The 26,995-nt window shown below is 36.1% G+C and overlaps 1 protein-coding gene across 9 annotated transcripts; it reads left to right on the plus strand.

Annotated features, from left to right (window-relative positions):
• The first annotated feature begins 41 nt into the window (after positions 1-41).
• Positions 42-26,060, plus strand: sd (TEA domain transcription factor 1 homolog scalloped). 9 transcript variants are annotated; one of them, XM_070288718.1, is made up of 13 exons: positions 77-391; positions 1,142-1,569; positions 1,625-1,974; positions 15,787-15,914; positions 16,385-16,523; positions 16,910-17,040; positions 17,626-18,279; positions 20,140-20,180; positions 20,248-20,437; positions 20,594-20,656; positions 20,719-20,891; positions 20,975-21,209; positions 21,552-26,060. In XM_070288718.1, the coding sequence occupies exons 3-13, from the start codon at positions 1,941-1,943 to the stop codon at positions 21,663-21,665; spliced, it is 1,902 nt and encodes a 633-aa protein (XP_070144819.1). In that variant the 5' UTR covers positions 77-391; positions 1,142-1,569; positions 1,625-1,940; the 3' UTR covers positions 21,666-26,060. The 9 variants fall into 9 exon arrangements, with proteins under 9 accessions (XP_070144817.1, XP_070144819.1, XP_070144815.1 ...); XM_070288716.1 differs by lacking the exon at positions 77-391 and adding an exon at positions 42-68 and having other exon boundaries at positions 1,142-1,974; XM_070288714.1 differs by having other exon boundaries at positions 1,142-1,974.
• The last annotated feature ends 935 nt before the right edge of the window (positions 26,061-26,995 follow it).

A 26,995-nucleotide genomic window follows, 5' to 3' on the forward strand; every position in this document is an offset into this window, starting at 1 on the left:
CTTATTGGTAGTTTTGTTTATACCGTCGTTTGTGTTGGCGTCATTTCGCAAGCTGTTCAGTTCAGCACGTATAAGCAAAAAAAAAAAAAAAAAAAAAGAATAAGAAAATGAAATACACATCAAACGAAACTTAGGCCCCAGGCCCCCAGCCGCGCAGCGCAGATACTAGAACAATTCGATTTTCGAATCCGAATCCGAAACCGAAACCGAAACCCTTTGCCAATCCCGCCCCGAGTAACAGTAGTAACAGTTAAAATGCAATAACAATTCGTTAACGTCGCTATCTTTTATCGTGTGTGTAAAAAGTGTCAAGTAAAACTGCAAAAAATCGGCACCGCCGGCACCGCGGCAAGCGGTCCTAGGGAGTATTCTCTGTGGGGCCAGCAGAAAGGTTAAAATTAGTTAAATTTGCTCCGCTCAAAAGCTGCAACCGGATCCAAAACAGACCTTGGAAAAGAAAATTTATATATATGTATTAATATTACACATTGCCGCGCCGCCTGTGTGTGCGTATGTTCTTTCGTGTGTACTGCGAGTGTGTGTGTGCAGTGTAGTGTACCGTTTCGCGCTGTTATTGTTATTGTTATTGCATATTGCATATGGTTTTTGGGCATTACTTCTACATTTTTTTTTTTCACATTTTTTCAAGTGTATTTATTTCGACCGTCTTATGAGTCACCGTGGATATTCAGTTGCGCCGAGCAGCAGCTGCACAACTGTTGCACCCAATTTCCATTTCCACATTTTCCATTTCCATTTCCAGCTATAGCCATAGCCCGCCAGCTGCCAAAGCTGCTAAACCAACCAAAAGCCCAAAACCAATCAAAGTCAACTTACTACATAAAACAAAACAAAAATAGAAGAAAAAAAATTCCCGGCCTTTGTGGATTAGTCTCCAAAAATAATCAAATGCTAATACTAATTCTCCTAAATTTCCAATGCGAATCCATTAAGAATCACAGCGCGAGATAAGATAGTCGCGGAAGAGAAATCGTTTGAGTGTGTGTGTGTGTGTGCTTTAAAATCAAATAAAACTAAAAACTTAATAAAAAACTACATAAAAACTACAAAGACCAACGTTAAAATACACGGCCAAGATATACGGTTACGAATACATACCAATTTCCTGTCATATCCATAGATCTGGGAGGGAGCATGTTGTGAAATTATAAGAATGGCAGCGCCACAAGCACCGCGCAGCTGATGCCGATGCTGACTTCGTGTTACCGCCCACTTACTACTGTGTAAATAAAAAATAAACAAAAAATATGAAGAGGTCGCAAAAAACGCCAAAATAAACAGAAAGCAAAAACCAAGCAACAAAAACATAAAAACATGTTAAAACTTAAGCCGAAAGTGGTATTTAATTGCAGCAATGACAACCACAACCACAGCCCGCCGCGCATCAATAATAATAAGCATCGCTAGCAACATTCGCTCGATGCAATCGTCGAGGCAAGAGTCGACAAGAAACACCTAAGCAGAATCCACACCAAAAGGGGGAAATAAAACAACAAGAAAACAACAAAGAAAAACAAAATAAATTCGAGTAAATTCGAGCAATACAGAGTGAGAAAATCCAAAGCCAAAACTAAAGCCGTACGAATCATTTATGCAACTCCAGCTCGGCCTGGCCCACAACAAGGACATCGCTATGACCCAATGAAAGCTCCTCAAGTTGCCGCCGCCGCCGCTGCCACCGCCTCGTTTTATCTCATCATCTCATCTTTTTTGGCCCACTTCCAAGTCGATAAGGTGACGACGACGATTCAATTAATCGCCCCAAGGTCAGCGTATCTAGAACCCCCACCACCAATTGTTCCACATGTTCGTGGGAGAGGCGGAGGAGGAGACCAGAAGAACAGGAATCAACAACGGGATCAACTACAGTGGAATCATCCTGGAGCTTATCGCTAAATCAACCGAACCGAAAGGTCATTATGGATTGTGATTACTCCAAATTTCTATACAAAAGTAAGTTTCAATTTTTCACATTTTCCGCCGGCAATTAGCACGCCGTCTCGAGCCCATATGGCTCGAAAGGTACAAAAACACTATAAAAATCATTATTATTTTGCGAATAGTCTTTGATTCCGCATGAAGTGTGGCAATTGCATTCAAATTGATGAACAAATTGCAATTATTGCGATCTTAAATAACTGAAGCATTGCCGTGGGCAACTCGTTAGGCAAAAGGAAAGAAGCGTTTCCCCATGCCACGAATATATATAGTATATATATTTCCTGATCAGAACCAACAGCCGAGACGCCGAAACCATGTCTATATGTATGTATGTACATATGCCAAAGATAAAGAGACTGTCTGGCCAAAAGCTTATAGAATATAGATATGTCCAGGTCCAAATTGATACATATTTGTTTTAAACTAGTGACCACATTAAAAATATATATCTAATCAATCGAATGAACCTTGCAGTGCATTACCATTTCAGTCAGAAGCTTGCAAGGTAGTCATTAGACATTATTTTCTATTAAATCTCTCTCAAGAATTGCCCTTCTCTTATGTTAAAACTATTGGGTACACCTGCATATATATAAGTATAACATTTTCAGTCGACAAAATTGACGAATCTATTACTAGCTGGAATGCTTGAAACAGCACGCACGTGAAGAACGGGGGAATATATTGCCCGCACTCTACACGAAGAGTAATAAAATTGTATACTAGATTCATAGCAATGGTATGTTACAGGGGGAAGTACATACATATATGCAGTTGTACATATTTATAGTCTTGATTTTACTTAGTTATGTCTCAATCTCTACTGGCCATATGAACATTTCGAACTTAGAAGTATAGACCATCATCAAATCTCTTATAGATCGAGATACCAAACTGCAACTGGATAATGTACACAGAACTTGTCGAAAATATGATCGTTATGATCAGTATGATGGGCTTTCGAGTAGCCAATATCGATTGTCTCTAATGTTGGCTTACAATAACAAAAAAATACTCTCAAAGCTGACTCCACGAAATCGGAAGGGGGAGTGCCACAATGCCGTCTCCAGATTACACAAACCAAATATAAACATCGCCGGCGCGAGCGGAGATCCGAGATTCTTTTCCGGTTCGCCATTAATCGGTTTTGGATCGTTTTAAGCAGACGGCATATGGAAATATCAATTATTTTGACAAGTGATCCTCTTGCAATAAAGGGGACACTTGTATCTCTTCTTTCGGGGGGCGTCCAATTATGTTGTTTACTTGTGTTTTTTGTGAGTCTCTTATAACAGGTGTTTTGATAACCAAAGCTCTTATTGGATCTAAAGTAATAGTTTTCCATATCCTCTAGGTGTTCAAAAGCTAGATTGTTATAGGAATAGTTACCGATCGGAAACGGGGAATATAACCGCTTTTAATTATTATTTATAAAATAAAAAAGTTTAAAAAACTAATAAAGAGTATAAAAACTTCGAATTTCAAAGCTAACTGGAACTTTTTCCTTTCTTATGATTCAGAGGCACATTAAGGCACGTTTCTAAAACTTTTTAAAAATACATAACAACTTTTGAATATGGAAAATGCCATTAAATGTGTATAAAGTGATTGTGGTTATTTTATTTATTATTTATTGTTTTTGCTTTGGCGTCTTTAAAAGTATTCTTCTTTTGTAGGTATTCTTTTCATGTAAAAAATACCTCTAAACGGAAAAAACTATTATTATTATTAACGCGTCGTTCAGTAGATCTTAAAAGGTTCCTTTATTTGGGATATGAAAAGTTTAGTTCTTTGCTTAGAAACCTAAAAAGCATTTTCATAAAGATAATACATTCGTTCTATTAATTTGTAGCTTTATAAATATATAAAATATTCTTTTTTGCCATATTAAAACATTGTAAAATATTTCTTAATATTTTATTTTTTGCTGAGTTCTTTCATTTATAATCTATAGGTTTGAAAGCCAATATAGCCTTATATCCCATACATGTGCTCTTCCAAACTATCATAGCTGTGTGTTTTTAAATATCAGTCTCAATAAAATTATATACTTTATTGTTAAAAGTATAAGCAACTCACTTCTGTTCATTTCTAAGCTTTATCTCTTCCTGTATGTATAGTTAAGAAAGAGCCTAGAAGGCCAAAAAGACTTATGCCTTCAAACTATACACTACCTAAGTAAATCCTTTGGCTAATACAAATATTATGGCTTCAAATATGTCAAAATTAATTATAAAACGCTTCCTTTAAGCTAACTCCCATTCTCATTCTAGACTTAAATCATAGTTTTAATATCTTTAGTTGTTGGTCTATCCTGCGGCTGTGTGTGGTGTGCCCTTTCAGAAAAGCCAGAGACTCTTTTATTTGCTTGTGAGTGACTTAAAAATATTCAGACACAGATATACACCAGTGCATTCTTTGTTTTGTCGCTTTTAACATTTTTCAACGTTCAGAAATTCAACAAATTCTTTAGTTCAACGTAAAAATAAATTCCATGCAACATCCGCCATGTTGGCTTTGGCTATTTTTGCCGCACCGGGCCTGAAAGAGCATACTAAGAGGCAGAGCCCTCCTGTTCGATCCCCAGTATCCCCCTTCATTCGTTCCCGGTCTTCGGTCCCTGGTCCCTGGTCCCAGTCCCCAGTCCCCTGTCCATTCTCCCTCCCGCCTGTCTGCGCTGCTTCACATCGTCGGTCCTTATTTCCAACCCCATGTTGATGTTTTTGCGGACCGTTTGGGAGCGTCTTCCGCTGCCGAAGCAAAGAACTTACTTATTAAATTATTTGGCTTTTGTTTAAGCTTTGACGTATCTTATTTTTGCGGCAAGCGTTTTTAATTTGTATGGCACAAGGTGAATGTACTGTTATATTAGCATCAATAGCCACATTGATCTAGCTACACACACACCCTTATCGAGGTCTCAAGAAAATCTGTGGAGTAAAAATAAATATATTTAAATTTTCAGCTGTTGTTTTTAACATATAGGAATATTTTTTCACTGTGTAGATAGCAGCCACTTACTACATGTTCGCTGAGAATTCCTTGAAATGCACTTGTTCTGTGTGGGGTTCATGCACAAATCCAAGCTCTATGACATAAACCCTTTGTAGTTCCCCGCGATCCAGGTGTTATAGACAGACAGATCAACTAAACGTTAATGAAGATAGATGTAAATATATAGAATTACTTTTTTTTATCAATATAATAGTCTTAAGGTTTGAAAAAACATAAAAAAGCATTTCAAACTTAAAAAAATTGAATTATTTTCTAAGAAAAACCTTATAATGTTCGTATGTTCTTGTAAAAGTAAGACTAATTATTTCAATCACTGCGGCTTCCCTGGTTTTTATATCTTAAAAGTTTCATTCTTCTTCAATTTTGAGCACACATTTGAGAGACCAACGCGAACGAAAGTCTTTAACACATTTATATATATCTTGATGATCATGCTCATGAGACTTTCAGACTTTATGTAGATACTACAGAGTATTGGGTATTTCCCAAAGTCTACCACCTGGTTAAGAAATAGTTTTTATAAAGCCTTCCTGATCAACATAGGTATGGTATATTTTTGTATATAACTATATAGTTTCTGGTAAATAAAAGAAGCCTTTATGTATTTGCCTGGTAGAAGGGCATGAATTATCTCAAATAAGAGTTTTACCATCGTCTTTGGTCAAATTTCAATCAAACATTTTTTTGTTTGTATGCAAGAAATTCTTCCTTTTTTTCATACCAAAGACGAGACGCGAACAGCAACGGCAACATCGGGGCAGGCCAGAAGCAGCGACCTGGGAACCAAAACGAATGCTCAATGCATACAAGGAACGCACAGCACAGAGTAAGAGAGCGCTACAACGTGACATTCCTTAAATTATTTTCTGTGTTCAGAAAACATTAAAAAATATTTTTATCTCGTGCAAAAGAAACAACTCTTCTCCGATGACCTTTTTTTTCAAGTTGCTACTTTTGCCGCTTTAACGAGAAGCTCTGGTGCTGCTGTGCTCCGTTTCTTGGTCGCCGCTTTTGAGGTTTTATAAGAGGAAAAGAAGAGGAAAAGGAGGAAAACGCACAATGTGGCTGGTGGTGGTGGCGGTGGTAATCCGTTAAAGAAAAGAAACAGATAAAAAACGAGTCTCATTAATTTGTGGAAAATTAAAACCAGTATATGTATGTATATGTGTATCCCACGGCAGTCGTCATCAGGAGCAAAATCAGTGGGGGATCTTCAACGCACAAGTGCATTTTTGTTTCTCTCAAATATGTATTGTACATGTGACTTGACGATAAGAAAGCAGGATCACAATCGAGAGTCTCGATCACTGAATACTTGGTCCTTCAATTACTGCATATTTCCGGCTGACACCTAATTATAATTGTGTCTTTCGGGGGTTATATACCAAATTGTTTAAATCAATCTGAAAGTTAAATTTTGATTAATAATTAAATATTTAAATCATATATATTGCCTTCCTCAACCACACGATAGCTATTTTTCTTTTCTGATTAAATACATACATTTATTTTGTCAATAAATTAAAGTTTTAAACCTTTTTCGATTTTAAAGTAATAAAATTTCACTATACTGTCCTCATTATTCTGCTAAAAATATCTTATCTCAGATATGGTAATACTTAGTAACGATTTCAATAAGAATTCGCTTCTATATATTAAAATTAATGGTTCTTTAGGCTCTGTAACTTTTTGGCCTCAAAGTATATCACTCATACGTACTGTGGCCTTTGCTGAAAAGTTTTGTTTGAATCACGATTAGATTCGATTTGGAATCTTAAATATTTACAGAAAAACCATTCATATTGCCTAAAAACTAAGAAGACTTTAAGTTGTAATGAGTTTTATTCAACAGAATTTGATCTGACACACGTGTCGTATGAGTAATTCATTTGGATATATTGACACGCAACGTTTTGAATTACAATTGCGCTCAGCACGAATTTTTTTTTTACAATTTATTGGCTTATATTGAACATTAATAAAGCTGTAGATTGTTTATAATTCTGATATAAATATTAAAAGTATTTTTAAGTGATCTGAGTAGTTCATTAATATCGGTGTTTTCAGTTGAGCGCCAAAACATAGGTAAAGGACTCATTTAGCGTTTGTTTTTTGAGATTTTATTGAGATTATTAATTGATTTTCCGCTATAGCTGTCAGGATCGTATACTTGGTCATTGTTTTTAGTTTAAAACATTTCACGAGTCAAACGGCTTATGTCCAGAACAAGTTGAAATTATATTTCGCGCACTTTCGTTGTTTGTTTTTATTTTTTTCTTCGTGAAATAGTTGTAATTTCCCAGATTGTCGTTCCCTGCGCTTGCTCTCTCAACCGCATGTGTGTAGTACTATTATTTCGGCAAAATCTTAAATTTTTTTGGAACTGTGCCAAACAAGAAGAGGTAGAAAATACTTCTATAAATAAAAGATCACGTATGGTGTGTTTGAGGAAAAAAAAATGTTAAGATTATTTTTTAATCACTGTGACTGCGGCGGCAAATCTATGCTTTGGAGTCCTGTTCACGCTTTGAACTATTTTTTTAGGAGCAAAACTATTTAAATATTATATGATTTAGTATTGAAATATTGCAAGCAGTGGCTGCCATCAGTTACGAAATGGTTTTCAGGGAAATTAAACTTGAATATTTCTGAATACTAATTTAAAATTAAAATTCCTAAATGGTAGAGTTAAAATGGAACAAGAGATTTTAAATTTATTTCAACGATTAAAAGGTTAAAATGCGCCTGAGAGTATGCAACGTTTTGAGAGCCAGATATTCCGTGGTCGGGACACCATCTTCTTTCTCTAATAAGGGGTTAACAGTCGTGTTTATATATTATATTATTATTTTGTATTATACAAAAACAATTATTAATAAATTTAACCAAATTCTATAACTTTATAAGTATCACCAAATATTACTTACCTTTTTACCCACATTTGCTCTAATATTAAGACAGTAAGATATAAAACTATATAAGAAAAGCTCAAATTAAACATAAAAATATTAAAAGTGCAAAATGAATTACAACTTTGTTTGTAAATATAACAAATACAATTTCTTCCTATATCGTCATGTTGCAATTAAGCAGTGAGAGAATCGAGTTAATTAAGAATTACATACACGAGAGGTTGCTCTCAATAACACAGCACATAAAAAGTTTATAAGAATTGTCCGATCTGCAGTTTCCGAATCGGCAGATAAATAGCAAACACTTACATTTTCGGTAGAAGTCCTATTGCTATAGCTATTGTACCTCAAAAACTGTTGACGCTAGAAGAAACCAAAAAGTTGTGAGTTGTGGAGAGGGCGTGACAAAAAAATTAAAAACAAACTTGATCTGCGTGGGGTTCATACAAGTTTGTGGACAAAAAGCCACTGCTGGGAACTAGATATTTATACTGAGGAGCGGACGTGTGTAGATATCTCCGGTGTTAAAGCTGATCAAGAATATGGGATCTATGGGATCGGAAATTCGCTTGAAAATTAAAACATACGTATTTCAAATATATCCCGAAGCTCATTAGTATGTAATGATCACAAGTAGACAATCTAATCTGTAAGATAGATTACTATCTCAAATGGAGTCACTTGTTTAAAATAATTAAATCTGTAAATCTTTTCATTAGTATGAAACTCTCCCATAACTCTCTTAGTTTAGTGTTTAGATATACAGCTGTTTCTGCAGGTAGCTCATATTCTTTATCAGTATCCCCTTTCCCAGCTTTAAACGTGGCCCAAACCAGTTGAGAATGTCAACGCAGTAAACAAACGAAGATCGGAATATAAAAGAAAAAGGAGGAACCGCATGTATTAGACAATGCTTAAAATAAGTCAAACTAGACCTGGTTGGGTTGGGAGTACCAAATTCACGTAGCACAGTGTGATTAGTCATACCAATTCGGCGTAACTGTGCCCCAGCAGCGCGAGTAGAGTAAGTATGACACAAATCGAGAGAGGCATAGAGAGAGAGAGAGCAGAGAGTAATGTCTCTCTTCTAGCTCTGCATGTGTGCTGGCGGTGGCGCTGGCGTGCTAGTGGTGGTGCTGGGACTTGATCGGGTTATCTTTGTGTTAGGAAACAACTAAACAACCAGATTCACCAGAGCCAGTTAAGCTGCCAGGGCAGAGCCAAAGGCAGAGACGGAGACGGGCTAGCAAGCATCGGTCGGGCAGCAGCAACTGAGAATGAGCCAAGCCAGTTGGCCAACGCCAACGACCAGACCAGCCACCAGCTAGTTTCTCTTATCGACGCTGACGCCGACGTCGACCGTATGTGTGGTTCTTTGTATTGATTCGAATTTGGATTCAGTCGATTGTTTCTCTCGCTTCTGCGCGTTGCGTTTTTCGCAGTGTTTCCGCGATTTTTCGTTGTCGATTTTCCGTCGCTCCACCCGCTCTGCGCTCTCTTCGCAGCCACCTTACTAGTGCCACGCTCCGTGAGTGGCTGTCAATGTGTGCCTGTGTGTGTGAGTGCGTGCGTATGTGTGGTTGGGTTCAACATCATTAGATACATTTTCGTTCTGTTCGCAAAGTTTATTTTATTTTTTAAATTTTTTTATGGTTATTTTACGTTTTGTGCATAACAATAATAATGAAATGGCATGTAAATAAGTTACATGAGAGTGGGCTTAACATAAATATGCACGATCGGGATGCGATCTTTCCCTCTCTCTTCTTCCTACTCCGAAATCTACATGTGTACATATCGTGTATATCGCAAAATGTCTAGATGCGGTTAACAAAACAGTGATTCCTTCCAGCTACGGAAGCAGAAAAAGAAAAGGCTAAGCTAGCAAAAAACCAAATATAAATAAATAAATAACGAAGAAGAACGATGAGGCAGAACGTCAACGTTTGAAATTTTATTCAATTGCGGGTATACATCCATACATGCACACATGTAGATATGTATGTGAATAATAAAGCATGCATACATGCATACATCACAGATGTGTGCGGCTGTCCAAGATAATTATCTCGAGTCTTTGGGTGCTCAAGAAACACGAATTTGAAAACACTTTCATACATACATCTGTATGAATGTACAAATGTACGAATGTGAATGTACAAATGTATGTATGTATGTACGTGCGCGTGTGTTTTTTGCACTGCCAAACGCCCACCTATACATATCTAAATACATATATGTATGTAGATACATGCAATGAAAGATACTTCTAGTAGCTGCACTTGTGCAGAAAATACAGAGATTCTTTGCTTAGGCTGATAAAAATGAACACGATCGAATTGAAATCACATCAATTTCGGGTATCGAAATTCGCGCTCTCTCTGTCTCTCTCTCCCTTGCCAAAAACAACCGCAAAAAGGGTATCAAATCGCTCTCTCTCTCTCTCCCCCCCATTGGCATATGGTTCTGTCTTCCTGTTCCTCCTGTCGTCGCTGCTGCTGCTGCGCCTTATTTCCACTGAAAACCTTACAGATACACAGATACTCTCACTGGAACAAAGACGTCGATATACGTAGAAAGCTGCTCACACAGATACGCCAAGAGAGCGGAGGAGAACGCGCGAGAGAGCCGGAGCGAGAGCGCGAGAAAGAGAGAGGGGAAGAGAAAGATTCGTATATGTATATAAAAAGAGAGTGTGTATGAGAGAGAGAGAGGGAGTGTTCGATGTAAAGAAGTTTGCCTGAAAAAGATCTTTCTCACTTGCCAAGAAGTCGAGATTCATGAATTATTACATTACCAGCTACTCGTAATGTAATGTAATGCAATGTGTATATTATTGTGCGTGTGTTGGACGTAACGTGACACAGTGAAGTGGAAATGTTGGCCCACTACATAATCCTAACCAAAAGTGTTTTTTGTGACTATACAGCGTGTTATCACAGTAATCGTGAAAGATAATAACACCCATACACAGCAGAAGAATAGTCGCTCGCTCGCCTGTGTGTGCTTGCTTGTGGCGTGGCGTGGCGCGAGTAAAAGCGAACCTTTTTAAAAGTGAATAATAACAGTGACCAGTCGCGGCAGTGCTGCTACTACTGCTGCTGCTGCTGCTGCCGCCGCCGCTGACATCAGAGTCTAAATCTAGTAGACCCCGAAAGATTCTCACTCCCCACTCCGCCTGCTCTTGGGCCCCTGCCCCCTGCCCTGCCCAACGCACAGGGAGGCCCGTTGCTCTACACTGGCTGCATGAAAAACATTACAAGCTCGAGCACTTGCAGCACGGGGCTGCTGCAACTGCAGAACAACCTTGGCAGCGACGGCGGCGGCGAGTTGGACGTTGCAGAAAAACCAGAGGCGACAGGTGCGTTAAGTACCTTTACCTTACCTTAACTTAACTATTAAAGCCAATCCGAATTGTGGCACAAAAAACACACAACACACAAACACACATATAGGTATAAATGTTTGTGGACACACATACACCTTGGCGATATTCATGTTTATCGTCTTTTTTCTAATTAAAGGCGCAGTAGACAATAAGTACCGTTAATTTGGCGTTCTTTTATCGTCGCGTCTTTCTTTCAGCATTCAATTGAATACAAAATACCTACACATCTACGTATACACTGAACAAATACCTATGTTGCATACATAAAACGCATTTGTTGTTGACCAACATTATTTTCCTTGACTAAAATCAGCTAAAGATAAAGGTTGTAAATCGGTTAAAATTAACAGATAGTTTTGAACAGCATCCAAAAATATTATTTCTAAATTGTATTATTAAGCCATTTTTTTAATGCATAATTTTGTTTTTATCAAAAGTATGTTAAATTATAAAATTTGATTAAAATTAGTGTAGAAAAAAAGGAAATACCTTGAGCTGTTCAAAAATATATAATTGTTTTGTAAATTGCTCCTTCTTAAATGGCTTATTCTTCAATTTTAAATTAATACAAAACAATTTTCTAAATAATCAATGTTTTTTTTTATAAAATCATTCAATGTTTTAGGGTATCTCTATAGATATTATATCTGATATATTCCTGGAAATGACTTTCTTTGATGAAAGCTTAAAGTATACAACATTATCGACATATTAAAATTAATTAATTATTATTATTAAAGTAGACTAAACATTTTAAAAATGATATGCATATATTATATATGTTGTAAATCAGTACACGCTGTAATAATTCAAATACAAACAAGAGAATCAGCTATGTGCAACGAACACTAGGGTATTGCCAAATTTGAGCGACTCTGTTGTTGCCCATGGCTGGTTTAGACCACAACAAATACCTCTGGATTAAGTAGGCACGATACGAAGAAATATGTCTGTACAAACCTATATAGATATATGTATATAATTTAAAATAGTACTTATAGCATTAAGCAACCTGCGGAATACGATAATTAAATAATTGAAAACTTTGTTATACATATGTGCATAAACAAATACTCATACAATTTGACTAACTAAGATAGTTTTGGATGGATTTATCTTTTACTTTAATTAAAAACTGAAAAGAAAGTTCGTACACCTTTTACCTCTTTGATGATTAAAAGAACTGCTGTCTAAATTCAGTTATAGGACTTATCGGATCTATAAAATCTTCATGCTTGATCTGTGAACATAGGTACATTTAACATATATATGATTAATAAAGAACATTTTGAATTGATTATATTTAAATAAATACATTTTCGAAAGATTAGAGACGGCTATATCCTAAATTCTTAATGAGAAACAACCATGGGCAAGAACCACTAGCAATCCTATATTTCAAATATCGGGGAAACCCACCGGACACTAGGATATATCAGATATTTAAGGCTTTCCCAACTGCAGTTACAATCGCATTTCCAATTCTAGCTATGTATTCTTGATCCTGAATGCGCCAGGTATAGGCATAGCACAATAACACAGCTGTTCATAGTCGCATCGAGGCTCATATGTACATATATATGTACATATGTATACATACATACATATATACTTGTGTTCATGCGACGAAGCATGAATAAAGAAAATGAAAAAGCAAAATGCATACCATACATTCCAATTGCCACACAACAACATTGGGAGTGGGACTAGGACCGGGACCGGGACCTGGGACCTGGGACGTGGGACTGGCACTGGGACTGGGACCGACTGCTAAGGGTAGGAAAAGCAGCGACAAGGACACACATTCCCTTATTATTTCTGAACATCAACATGAGCAGCTGCGAGTGCGGTGCGGAAATTTTAGTCCAGGCAAAGGCGGTGGCTTGTTTTCTAATTGGAAATAACCCCGAACAGCTTCAATTGAAATTCTTTATGATAATATTAATGCACGGTTCAGTTATTTCTTTCTCTTTCTACTTAATTTCGTTGTTTGAAGTGTGCGTTCGAGTGTTTACGAGATTCAAAGAGGGGGGGTGCTGTGCCGCAAATCTCTAAAGATTTTGCAAATCGATCATAGTGTTGGAGAGATTTGTTGGTGACTCGTTGGAAAGAGTCAGGAGTTGTTGGAGGGATATCTTTGACCTCAGTCAATACATATAAAAGATTGCTTTAGCTTTATTAAATACAACCGATCTTGATAATAATACAAAAATATATTATATATTCCCATTATTTTGTTGCTAGTTCTCCATTTTTCTATTGAAGATTGTTTGTTATAAATTGAATTGAAATTTTTTGCAAATTAAGTTTGATTAAACACTTAACTTTATAATTATAAATACATTCCCAAAATATGTAAGAAAATCTTCCGGCATCTGTTTTTGAAGGGAGAGAATTGGAATGCAGCTGAAAGAGATTTCTGGGGAACGACGAATGAACCGCTGAATGAAAAACTGTACATTTAACCCTGAACCGATCCCAACCCCTGCACCGTGCGAGCTGCAAGTATGCATTACTTGGATAATTGTAGGCAACGCGTTTCCAATTGTGAAACAGATTTGCCGACTCTAGACTTGTAGTCTGCAGTGTAGCGGTAGCCTCCCCTGGGGGTACATATATGCTACCATGTAGAGCGTGATCCTGGATGATGGACTTGCCTGAAGAGAAAATGAAGACTGCATTGCATTCTTTCTGCCTTTCGGCTTTTCCACTTTGAGTTCCACTCGATTCTATAACCAACCCGCCGCCGATTCGGTCGCACTTGACGCCTCTCACTCACCTTCCCCTCGCTCAGTTGGGCGCGCAGCGAGGGTATGTGCATCATATATCCTGTGTGTCTCATAAATACCCAGAATCATCCCTGTAACTACAATATGGGGGAAGGAACAGGAATCGGCCAAGGCAAAGGGACGACGGGCCAAAACAAAGAATAGAAATTAGTTGAAAATATATGGCATAGTTCAGTCCGAACTACGCGTTTCCCTCAGCCAGACGCATTTTAGTTTGTTTTTTTTTCCGGTATTCTGTGTTTGTGTGTATTTGTGTGGTTGCTTTTGTGAAATATAGAAAGAAATCGGCGGAAAGAAATTATTTCAAATGCAATGAATTGTGAAGAAAAACAACAAAAAATTATAAATAAATTGCATATTATAAAGAATATCGCTGAGATTTCGCTTAATTTGTGATTTATAAATGCTTGCAATATGTTAAATTAAATAGGAATATATTCTAAAATATATTCCAAGCTACTAGTTTATGTATTAAAAGATTTAAAAGTCTTATCTCACCGTCGTAATTCGTTAGAAACGATTCCGATATCGGCTCAAAAGTGGCGCCCTTCGCCAACCATTTAGATTCCCTTGAGGAATTCAAAGCGTTATCCGGTGAGTTGATATATTGAGTGACCCACTGACCAGCCATCCAGGTTCTCTCTTAGGTCATCTAAAATTTCTTAATTTCACATTTAAATGAAGTTAGATTCAACTGTTTAGATTATCTAGAAGACCAGGATGGTCCAGGAAGGCTAGAAAATGTCGCATTCCATTCATTGTCCCAAGGGGGTTGTTTTTCCACAATTCAGTTGCGAGCCGATAGTTATTCAGAACAGCCGATAGTTATTCAAGTTCCTCCTAACGTTTAATTATTCTTTATAATATTTAGTTGATTTTTGAAATCGCAGTTTAATTGTTAGTTTACGAAGGTATTCGGTTTTTGGTTATACATATTTGCTTTGTGATTCACATCGTGAATATCATTATATCAGCTTCAGCCTGATAAGAAAATAAATGAATAGAATTTATTATCTTTATAATAATGAGTTATTAATTAATTTAATTTATGTTGTTTAAATATTAACAATGTTTTCAAAATGGGAAAATAGCTGACATTGGGAGGACGACGTTTGTATACCCTTGCAATTGGAAATAAAACCATTAAAAATTAATCATAACAAAGCTAAAAAGCACCTATTTAAATTCTTAAAGCGTTTCTACATTGGTTTTTATTAGGAAAATTTATCTGCATACTAAATTTTAAATTTTAAATAACTTAATTTTTTTGTTTGAATTTATGGCTATTTAAATGATGTAACGCCTTTTATAATTTTGACAAACTTGGATAATTTTTTCAAATTTTATTTCCAATATTTTTAAATTTATAAAGATTTGAATGGTGAATCGGAATTTATATTACTTTTGTAAATAACTGGCTTTTTGGCCATCTTATGCCCCCAAGAAGACGTGAAATATTAACCTTCTTAACCTTAAATTTAATCTTAAAATATATTAAAAGATAGATTATAAAGGAAGCGACTAAATCGCATAGAATATTTAAATATTTAATACAAATTTTTTAATTTTAAACTCTTTTGATATCTTTTTGCGATTCATCATCAGTTTCTTGTGTCACTTTAAGGTTTTTGCTAAATATATTTACCCCTAAAAACGTACACAAACTTAATTTATTTCCCATAATCATTTTACTAACAAAAGATATTGTTTTTGTTTACAGTTGGACCCGGCACCATACCATCACCGTGGACACCAGTAAATGCCGGTCCTCCAGGTGCCCTTGGATCGGCAGACACAAATGGCAGCATGGTGGATAGTAAAAACCTGGATGTTGGTGATATGAGCGATGTAAGTTATCAATGAAACTGAGGTATTAGTGAAAATTTTGCATAAAACGGGAAGTAAAAATGTTTTTGTTTTACTCCACTATCCATGACATGCTTAAAAACATCCCTGGTCAGTGGTGAATCATATAGTGATTGTGTGTGTCACCATCACTTGTGACTTGGCATATGAAAATGCTAATGTTGTACCAAAAGTATGATATTGGTGGTGACTCTCAAATTAAATTATTCAAAAGACGAAATAGCTTTGATTAACAATATTTTTTTTCTTAATTTTTACCTCAGTTTTAGTATGTACAGTTTTTAAATGTACTCAAAATGCGCATACTTACATAATATATGAACTCTGATTTATTTTAAAGCTTTCATTTAGCGACAAAAAAGCTACTTAGCTAGTTATAAATTTTAAATTTTTAATTTAACAAAACAGACTTTCAAATGGTGTAACATTTTCCAAATCTGTTTCGTTTTCAGGATGAAAAGGACCTATCATCTGCTGATGCCGAAGGTGTCTGGAGTCCGGATATCGAACAGAGCTTTCAAGAGGCTTTATCTATATATCCACCATGTGGACGTAGAAAAATCATTTTATCCGATGAGGGTAAAATGTATGGTAAGCATATGTACTTTTCTACAAACTATATAAAAGATTACAAGAGGTGGTATATCAAGTCAAGAAAGTTTCTTAGAAATTAATTAAAAATAATATAAGATTGAGTGGATTTTAGCTATAATTACTAGACAAAACTATCAGCGATGAAGTGTTGTAACTTTTTCCTACTTTTTAGTAAAAAAAATTATGTCTAAATATATTTCTTTCCCTGCAGTTTTAGCCTTAAATAACAATCCCTTTTTATGGTTAAATGAAAATTTATTACGCTGACGAGTGGTTCAAGCCGCCGGCATTTTTAAAATCTTATACACTAAGGGCTAGAGCGTTGCCTACTTGTTAAATATAAATCCCATACTTGATATATTGCTCCTAATCCCTGTTTCTAGGTCGCAATGAGCTGATCGCACGGTATATCAAACTGCGGACGGGCAAGACGAGAACCAGGAAACAAGTCAGCTCTCACATCCAAGTGCTGGCCCGACGGAAGCTGCGCGAGATCCAGGCGAAAATTAAAGTTGTAAGTGGCCTTTACCATTTAATCTCCTCATTGGGGATATATTTTTTATATTTTATTTTATATATATTTATCATCGGCTTGTGAGTTTACATTGAAGGGTTAGGAGACATTATTACAATGAAATGAGCATGAAAAGCAAGGAAGATTTGTCAGTTGCAAGACGAGCTGTGAAGTGTCAGACTGGGTGAGGGGGAAAAACTCACTCTTTAGAGCCAGTTTCCACAAACTAAAAACCAAAAGAGCATATAAAATATCATGCCTGGTTGTAAACGATGGAGCAACCGGTGTTCTTGTAATATTTGTGCTTAAATAAATGAAAGTAAACTCTAAAGACATTGAAAAGAGATCAAAGACAATAGCTCTCTTGTGAGCTCAACATTTAATAAATAAATCATTGCTTTATTGTGAAACTGGGGGAATATATATACAAGAGCTGCAAGGGCACTGCTGCTGCATTGTTCCGAGACCGAGTCTCACCTGGCTTTTCGTAGGGCACTTTTTCGCATAAACGAAGCACCTCCCAGAATATCCCTCACTGATATCACAGTCCAGTCCACAACCTGAAGAACTGAAGCCTTTTTCCAGGAGCCCAATGACGTGTCCTTGCACTTGTTAAACGAGAAAGAGCAGACGACCCTGCAGATCATGACCACAATGACCAGTTCGCAAATCGTATCCGCCCAGGCGGCCAACAATCTTGCCTTTGCTGCGTCGGCGTTATCGGTGCACCCGCATCCTCACCCCCGTCACCTGCCGGTGGGGTCCTCCTCCACCTCATCCCCGTTGGTCACCGGTCAGCCGCCGCTAATCTCGTCGTGCTCGCCCCGACAACAACACTATCATCCCCATGCGCACGTGCAAGCCCTCCACCATCACCATCACCACCATCACCATTCCCATCCCAACTTGACGCACATACCGCACAGTCATGTGCATCATCCTCATCCCCATCCTCATCCACATCCACATCCACACCATCCACATGCGGCAGCCGTGGCAGCGGTCTACCATCTCCAGCAGCAGCAGCAGCAACAGCAGCAGCGCCAGACAACTGCGCCGAGCGACTCTGTCACGGACTCCGGCTCTGGCTCAGGCTCAGGCTCTGGTTCTGGCTCTGGCTCTGGCTCCGGCTCTGGCTCCGGTCCAGTGGTACGTTGTGCTGGCGGAGGCTCTGGTCCACCGCCACCACCACCACCTCCAGCGACGCTGCACCACCCCCCGCCGCCGTTGTATTCGGGCGTAAGCGAACGTTTTAATTACCCATCTCTGTTTCCACCGCACTGCGCCAAATACGCTGTCATTATCTACCTTATTAAACATGGAACCACCTTAAGCGGCATCATCAGCACCCCATCATCATTCGAAAGAAAAAATAAAAGAAAACTCGCTCTTTATCTCTGAGGTGCTAAAAATTAATCTACACATATTAATTGAAATCTCCATTCGGCTTAGTGTAATAATTATATGTTAGTAGCAACACCAACGCCCACACCACCGCCCAGCATCACCACTGCATCATCTTAAGTGCTCCCTCCATTTGGGATTTGCAATCCACATTTAGCATTCATCTGCATAAAAAAAGATAAAACCGTATCATATATTGAGTTGTAAAGAAGAATTAAATGTGAAAAGATTTAAGCAGAATTCCTAATTGATGCATGTGGCTTTTCTGCTAATGATAATATTGCACAGTCTATAAACTATATATTACCGAATAATATCCGTAAATAAATGATGAAATTTACAAAGTTTAATAGGAAATGCATATCATCTCCTAAAGGGAATAATAAATTCCAAGATGGTTTCATCAAGGGGTCTTCTCCCTTTAGAGCAGTGCTTAGTACTGCTTTAGAGCTTACATTTTCCTAAATATACAAAAATATTACTATATGTGTTTTATACTCATCACCATGTTCAGATTCTTGTGATACGACTCCTTTAGCTTCTCAGCCATACTCGTTTCACACTAGCTTTGCACTGACGATATATTCGCTCGCTCATTTAAGTGTCACCCGAAAATCATCATCTTCTCTGTGTCCCTCTTCTCCATCATTGCTATATATATACATACATGTATCTCCTCTTTATATACATACATGTATCTCCGGTATGCTCTCCTCGGCATTATTATGTGTCTAAACCAAAGATAATGCACTTTGTACTGGCAGTACCCACCGCTTACGCTGGCTTGCTCATTGAAATTGACTCCTTGCTTTTGACATGCTAAAAAATCGCAACGACCACGAAGAGATTATGTACGGATTATGTACTTCATTGAGCCTACTTATAGGATATTCTATTAGCAATACATACCAGTTTCATAGCAATACAAAATCATTGTTTATTTATTCAAAAAATTACTTATATTGTGAGATAATGTCATGATATATGATACATTATCTTGGCCTATCATCAGAGATAATGAATTTGAGATACTTAGAAACGTTTTCTATACAATCTAGATATGTAAATCGAGATAGAAAGTTCTTTATTATATCTTGACATAAAAAACCCTCTTATATCATATAAAAAAAAATCGTAATCATTGATATATCGAATTTTTAAATATTGAAAAATATTAAACTATCTATTTAATTTATTTGTCTCATTTTTCAATTATATTTGTCGAATATATCAAACATAATATCGATTTATATATTGAGTTAGGCATATAAAATCGATATTGTGGCCGACTTATCGGTATTTTCACAATTACAAAGCTAGATCTAGTTGGGAAAAATTCGATTTTCCATAGTTTAGCAATGATTTTGAATATTTAGGCATATTTATGAAATTGAATCTATGAAACTGGGTGTAGAAAATTGTGTCTATTTTGTATGTAACACTCACTCGCTGGCCAAAATGGATTTCGCTGGCTAACTTTTAATAATGGCAATCGATAACCGATATGTTGACTAACAAATGGCTTTACCATTCGTTAAATCATCTTGGATAACCCCCAAAAATTATATATTTACATCATTTAGTGACTCGACTTTAAAGCTCTTGCTCCCGAATAAGGCAATATCTAATACCTTTATTAACGCATCCTTCCTTTTCCCTCTCTCTCTCTCTCTCTCTCTCTCTCTGCATATATAGCAATTCTGGCAGCCTGGACTGCAGCCGAGCACGTCACAAGAGTAAGTTGGGCATCTCGCCCCCACCTCACAAGCTGGCAACACAACGCATTTGCATTGACCAAAATAGTTTCTATGATTACAGCATCAAGCCCTTCGCACAGCCACCCTATCCAGCCGGCAAGCCATCGACGGCGGTGTCCGGGGATGAAACTGGAATTCCGCCAGCTCAATTGCCTTGGGAGGGACGAGCCATTGCCACGCACAAGTTCCGATTGCTGGAGTTTACGGCGTTCATGGAAATCCAAAGAGATGATATGGTAAGAGGGGGAGAGGCTGAGTGATTTTTTAATTTGAACTGAAGTAGTAGAGGATAAAATTGTGTATGCCTTACACAGGCCTACGATTATATCTTTCTACCGATAGCTAAGATAATGATAATACCGATTTGTATATATTATTATTTATATTTTCAGTATAACCGTCACCTTTTTGTACAACTAGGCGGCAAGCCATCCTTCTCCGATCCGCTACTAGAGGTGAGAGTGGAGTATTCACACAAGTTTGTAAGCAATTTTAAAATGTTTCCCTATTATTGCAGACTGTTGATATCCGGCAAATATTCGACAAGTTTCCGGAAAAATCCGGCGGGCTCAAAGATCTCTACGAAAAGGGGCCACAAAATGCGTTCTATCTGGTTAAATGCTGGGCAGACCTTAATACTGACATAACGACCGGCAGCGAAACGGGCGATTTCTATGGCGTAACCAGCCAGTAAGTTTAATTCAAATTTATTATTATTATTATCCTTGCAGATTGTTATTATATTATTCAACACACCTCCTCCTTTTCCTTAGATATGAGAGCAACGAGAACGTGGTACTTGTCTGCTCTACGATCGTTTGCTCCTTCGGAAAGCAGGTGGTGGAGAAGGTGGAGAGCGAGTATTCGCGGCTGGAGAACAATCGTTATGTATATCGCATACAGCGCTCACCCATGTGCGAGTATATGATCAACTTTATACAGAAACTGAAAAACTTACCTGAACGCTACATGATGAACAGTGTGCTGGAAAACTTTACAATATTGCAAGTGAGTGTTGGTTTGAAAAGCATGGTACAAAATTATAAATCGATAATTAAGCGATATTTAAGGCGAAACTTGATATATAAATTTATAACGTAGTGGGGGTATAAATCCTTGTTCTGTTTCGTAGAGAGGAGTATTATAATCGAAAAGAGAAAATAATAAACCAATTAGGATTTGTTCGATAAATTTCGATTGTTTCGATATTTTAACGTTAAATGCAATATTCTAGAAAGTTTTCTATACTTTTGATTTGATAGTAATCCGACCCTCGAGTAGCTGCAATACTTTAGGTTACAGATTCTTTTATTATAATTATATTTTGCTTGCTTTTCTATTTCCTTCAAGGTAATGCGAGCGCGTGAGACGCAGGAGACACTGCTTTGCATTGCCTACGTTTTTGAGGTGGCGGCTCAAAACAGCGGCACCACCCACCACATCTATCGTCTCATCAAGGAATAGCAAGAGCTGCATGGAACAGAGCCCATTCTGTCCGAAAGCAACCGCAGCAATCCCCCCAATGCACAAGTCAGCATCGGTAGTAGTAATAGTAATAACAACGACAACGACAATTGCAATAATAAAATATGTACTAGTGGCCACAACAATAATAACAATAACAACAATAATCATAATAACAATTCGAACGCAATCTCCAGCACACTGAATGCACTCCAAGTCGAAGACGTAATATATGTTCAGACACAGACACAAGCGGATAGCAGTAGCTACCAGTTGGAGTTGGAGTCGCAATCGCAATCGCAATCGCAGTCAAGCAAGGCAACAACGCTCCAACAACAGCTGCACGAAGCCACCTATAAGGATCGGACAACGGCGACGGCAACGGCATATGACAGCAAGGAACTGCAGCTGCAGGACGATGATGACCAGCAGCAGGAACAGGAGGAGCAGTTTGCCAACTATGAACAGTTCCTCAAGTTGTCCGCACAACACCCACACCACCACCACCACCACCAGTATCATCAACCCAACTCGGAAACGAATGACTCGGCGGCGCTTAATCTTAGCAGTATCGGATGCGAAAAGGATGCAGCATCCGGCGAATCGTCCAAGCCAGACCTAATGGATGAGACCCAAGAGTTTCGTATGCTGCGTCAGGTCGCTGCTGCCGCCGACAGCGGCAACAAAGGAACCGCCGCCGAGCCCATGAGCCACGGCCTTTCTCAGTGAGTTAATTCGAGGGAAAAATGCAGGCATTATGATCGGTGTTTAGTCTTCTTTTTTGTTTTTGTCTCTCATTTGTGCAAATCAAAAGTGTGTATCGTGTTATATATTGCAATAAAATGAAGAAGAAACCCCATGCTCTAAGGCAGTGGTCCGCATGCCGGCATTGCATTTGTGTGAGTGAGAAGTGTAACAAAGTGGCCTAGATATGTGCCAGCAGAGGCCGTGCAGAGAATATAGGGCCATGGGGACCGCTGCTCTAAAGAGTAAGCACTCTATATCCTATGTAAGCTGTTTAACAAATTTATTTTCCGATTTTCTCTCGTCTTAAGAAATAGTTTTTTCTTATTTACTGCATTCAACTAGATATTGTTTAGGAATATACATATATATATCTATATATATATATTGCTTTTTAATAATTAGTTCACTGTACCGACTTTAGTTTTGTATATAGAGTGCTTTCTGTAAAATTGTACCATACATTTACATAAAAAAATATAAAAGAAAAAAATACTTTTAAATGATCTCAAAGTTACTTAAAACATATATTTTTGTGTGTGTATTTTTTTTTTTTATAAAACCTAAAAAAAAAAAACTTAAGCAAAAATAAATAATTAGCAATTGTCGCACCCTGATTTTGAAATAGAAAAACAAAAACAAAGAAAAAAAGAGAGCGTACGCCGCCACAAGAAAGGCAGATGCATAAATATATAGCACGTGCAAAAGTATGATTACAAAACCATTTTTTTTTTTTTTATTTGCTTCCATCGTTTGTTTTTGATATTGAGTAAATAATGTATAGATAAAACACAATAGCTATATATATATATATATATTTAATTTAAACTATATGGTAAGCAAGCTCTTTATAAAAATCTGTTCAGTGAAGAGGCAGCTGGAGCTAGAGACTTAGGGCCCTGCATATGTACGTCCAGAATTTTATACAAAAAAGGAAACCCTATTATTATTTTTTATTCTTTAACATATTGTTGTTCTTTTGTGTATATTTTTAGGCTTATCTCTGGGAAAGTAGAGCGAGAAATATTACCCATAGTTCCGCCCCCCCCAAATGGTGGGTCACGGTCGCCATGATAACTCATACAAGTTTTTATAGTTTTCTTTTATTTTCAAAATTGCTTTCTCTATAACTATGCCGAGCCAGACTTGTGATATTTTGATTTAAAAATTGTATAAAAATAATAAAGGTGTAAACTTTAATAACATAAGCGGCATAATCTATATTTAAACTCTTATAAATTAATCAAATCAATTCAAGCTTGTCAGAAACACACATTTTGAGGTATGATGCCGACGGTGGATTAACTTTGGATGTCGTTAAATCTTTTTGTAAAAAAGAATTGAAACTAGTTTTTTTTTTTTAATTTTAAGTCAATACCTACTATTTATTTCTACTACTTTTTTTTAAATATCTTTTTGAAAGTATTTTTTTGTTTTCTAATTTTTGGCGTATGTATGTAGGGCCCTAAGAAGTAAAGAAAAAGTTTAGATAGATAGAGAAATAGAGCGTGAAATATGGCATGCTACTCCATGGTATATATGGATGTTCATGTGCGTGATTCAATTAAGCATGAGTCAAAATGATCCACCGTTTTTTAAATTATTAACTATTGATTTAAATCAATTATTACTATTAATGCCTACATATATATATTTTATAAAAGTAACGAAACTGGTATATAATTAGCCATTTCTGCATCCACCGAAGGCAAGCTCGAACACACACACACACACACAAGTATAATATGTCCAAAACTGTAAGAAACTATACATATGTAGGGGAGTGCAGGGGAACTACATGTGTTCTTTGCTACGAATAAAGATAATAATACTATATGTATGTATTCTAAATATAATCGATTGTAATTCAAATTACACTGAATATTATTAGCGGTATTCATTTACTTTCGGTATAGCTACAAAATAAACATAATACACTTATTATAAATAATAGTATTTCGTTGTTGTACGACCACAACAAATACGCATTTCTTTGCATGTTCCGCAACAATGATGAAATTCAATGTATTTTTTTTCGAGGACTAAACGAGACCCAAACAATTTCAAGATTTATCAGTAATTATCCATAGTTATCACTAGTGAACAACCCGATTGACATAAAATGTACACACAAAGTAAAGATAATAAACAGAAATAAATTGTAAACTCAAAAATCAATTTTTTTTTTTTCTTATCAAAAGATATATGTATGTGTGCGGCAACACTATTGTAAATTACCATAAAAAAAAACACTACTAAGTAAAAGCAAGTTTCAAAAATGAGATGAAAATCAAGTAAAAAAAATAGTGCCTAACAGAAGCAAAGTATTATATAGTATGCGGCTTGTTGTTTCACCATCAAGCCATCAGCCATGCGTACTTTCCAATTCAAAATACAACTAATACTACTTGACACTGTGCTACAAGTGCATAATAATTGAAAATAGCTTCTGGCGGACTTAAATTTTAGAAATTGTGGGCTGGTCAAGCTTTTAATATTTGCAAAGGAGAAATTAACAAAAATACAATTGAAAATATTTAATAATAATTAATCATTTAAATATCTCTCATTTTATAAATATTAAATAATTATTTTCACGTCTCTGGGGCATAATTCAGATAAAATCTGTATTATTCGCACCAAAATAAACCTACAAACATTTACCTTTAATTTTTTTTTAATATTTCCATGATTTTTTTTCTTTATTTTAATCAAAGACTTTTTCGAGATAAAAGTGGAAAAACAGAATTAGACCTTACAATTTAGAATTTAATAAAAAAAAAAACCCCCTTTGCAAATATTAAAACTTAATAAAATGATACCTTGACCTGACCAAGAATCTAGCAACTCCGTTAGAAAGCTCATTTGTAGCATGTAATTTAACAGCAACTGCAAATGTAACTGTAACTGTAACTGCTTTGAGTAAATACATGCATACATTAACGGTTGTTGTGAATTGATTGCATATACAATCATACATACTTACATATGTGTTTGTTGGCAAATCTCATTTTTCGTTATTAACTTAAGAAAGTAATTAAAAAAAATAAAAATAAAAATAAAAGAGCAAAGAAGATCATTTACCAAGACACTAATTAACAAACCACTTTTTTCGTAGCAGGCTTACCAGGATTATTCTATCTACATATGTACATATACATGCATACACACACACGCACAAAGGACTTTTAGCCAATTTACAAATGTGCTTAAAATAATAATAGTATATGGGACATTTTCAAAATTAGAGTTTTTAAAAAATAATATAATATTTGAAAGCGATAGATTCGTAACCCACAAATATGCAGAAATTAAATAAATTAGATTATTAAATAATTACATTCCTTGCACTGATATTATTTTAAACACACTTGTAAATGGTTTAGGGATCTGTCTCAGCGGTGCATTACATCGTTCTTAGTATATGTTATGTACATTAGTAGCGTTTACCAGCACCATACATCACCTAAACATGTGTATGTAAATGATGTTTTTGCATACATCAAAAGCACAGGTGCAACATGTGTGTGTGTGTGGGTGTGATGGTAAACACGGCCATTGATTGGTCTGCGTGTATATAGTATCTATGCCAATATAATTCAAATCGAAAAGAAGAGATAACAATAACAATAACAAAAACAAAAACAAAAACAATAAACACAAAGAGTGTAGGAGGTAAGCTTCCGATCATGCAGTATGTATGTATGTATGTAAGAGGGTTTATACGTACGCACATAAATATGAAATTACATATGTATGGATTTATGTATTTATGTAAATTGTCAATATGTATGGGTATTGTGTCTATTAAATATATATTTAATTTTGACGTATTTTGCGAGTGTATAAGAAAAATACATGCGTATGTATTAAGTTGGGGGAATCGCTAAAGAGAAACTACTTTTTTTTTGCTATCGTGTAATTTAAATAATAATTAAGATACGTACACTTTAAGCAAAGAAAATGAAAATGAAACGAAAAAATCAATAGCTAATAGTGTTTAAATTATTTATTAATAAATTTATACCAATAACTGAAACAATAACAAAGGACGAACAGTGAATATGTAAAACAATAAAATTGCAATTATATTTACAAATTTCATTATGTGTGTATCTACATAAATATATATATATATATATATATATAGATATATATATACATATGTACTTTGTTTTATATATTTATCCTTAGGCAAAATGCAAGAGCTGCAGATAAGAAAGAAAGAAAACAAAATGAGGTTAAGAAAAAACGATGTGAAAATTACATAAGAAAATTTTTGTGTCATTTTAATTTTTACACTGAAATGAATTAATAAAATTTATAATAAATTAAAAATAAATCGAACAACCAAGCTTATGGTTTAAGGCTTCAAATCTCAGCAGTAACGGTAAGTTTCTATGTGCATAGAGCTAATATTTCAGGATTTCATTTAGTTAACTTGCTCGAATTTAACATTTTTTTTTTAGTCGGTGGCTAAAATATTGTAATACACGGAAAAATCCATCAATCTAAGTCAGCTTATCGAAGCTGCCTGCCCCAAAAAGGCATTATTTTGAAGTTTGGTTTAACGTTTACACTGCAAA

This window comes from Drosophila kikkawai, chromosome X (assembly GCF_030179895.1).
Source record: "Drosophila kikkawai strain 14028-0561.14 chromosome X, DkikHiC1v2, whole genome shotgun sequence".
NCBI lineage: Eukaryota > Metazoa > Arthropoda > Insecta > Diptera > Drosophilidae > Drosophila > Drosophila kikkawai.

Bases quoted from the DNA above. Each gene is read 5' to 3' on its own strand.
- sd (XM_070288712.1), top strand. From the start codon at position 11,136: ATGAAAAACATTACAAGCTCGAGCACTTGCAGCACGGGGCTGCTGCAA. The intron at 11,251-15,786 runs GTGCGTTAAGTA...TTTTGTTTACAG, and splicing joins AGAAAAACCAGAGGCGACAG to TTGGACCCGGCACCATACCA. The intron at 20,657-20,718 runs GTGAGAGTGGAG...CTATTATTGCAG, and splicing joins TCTCCGATCCGCTACTAGAG to ACTGTTGATATCCGGCAAAT.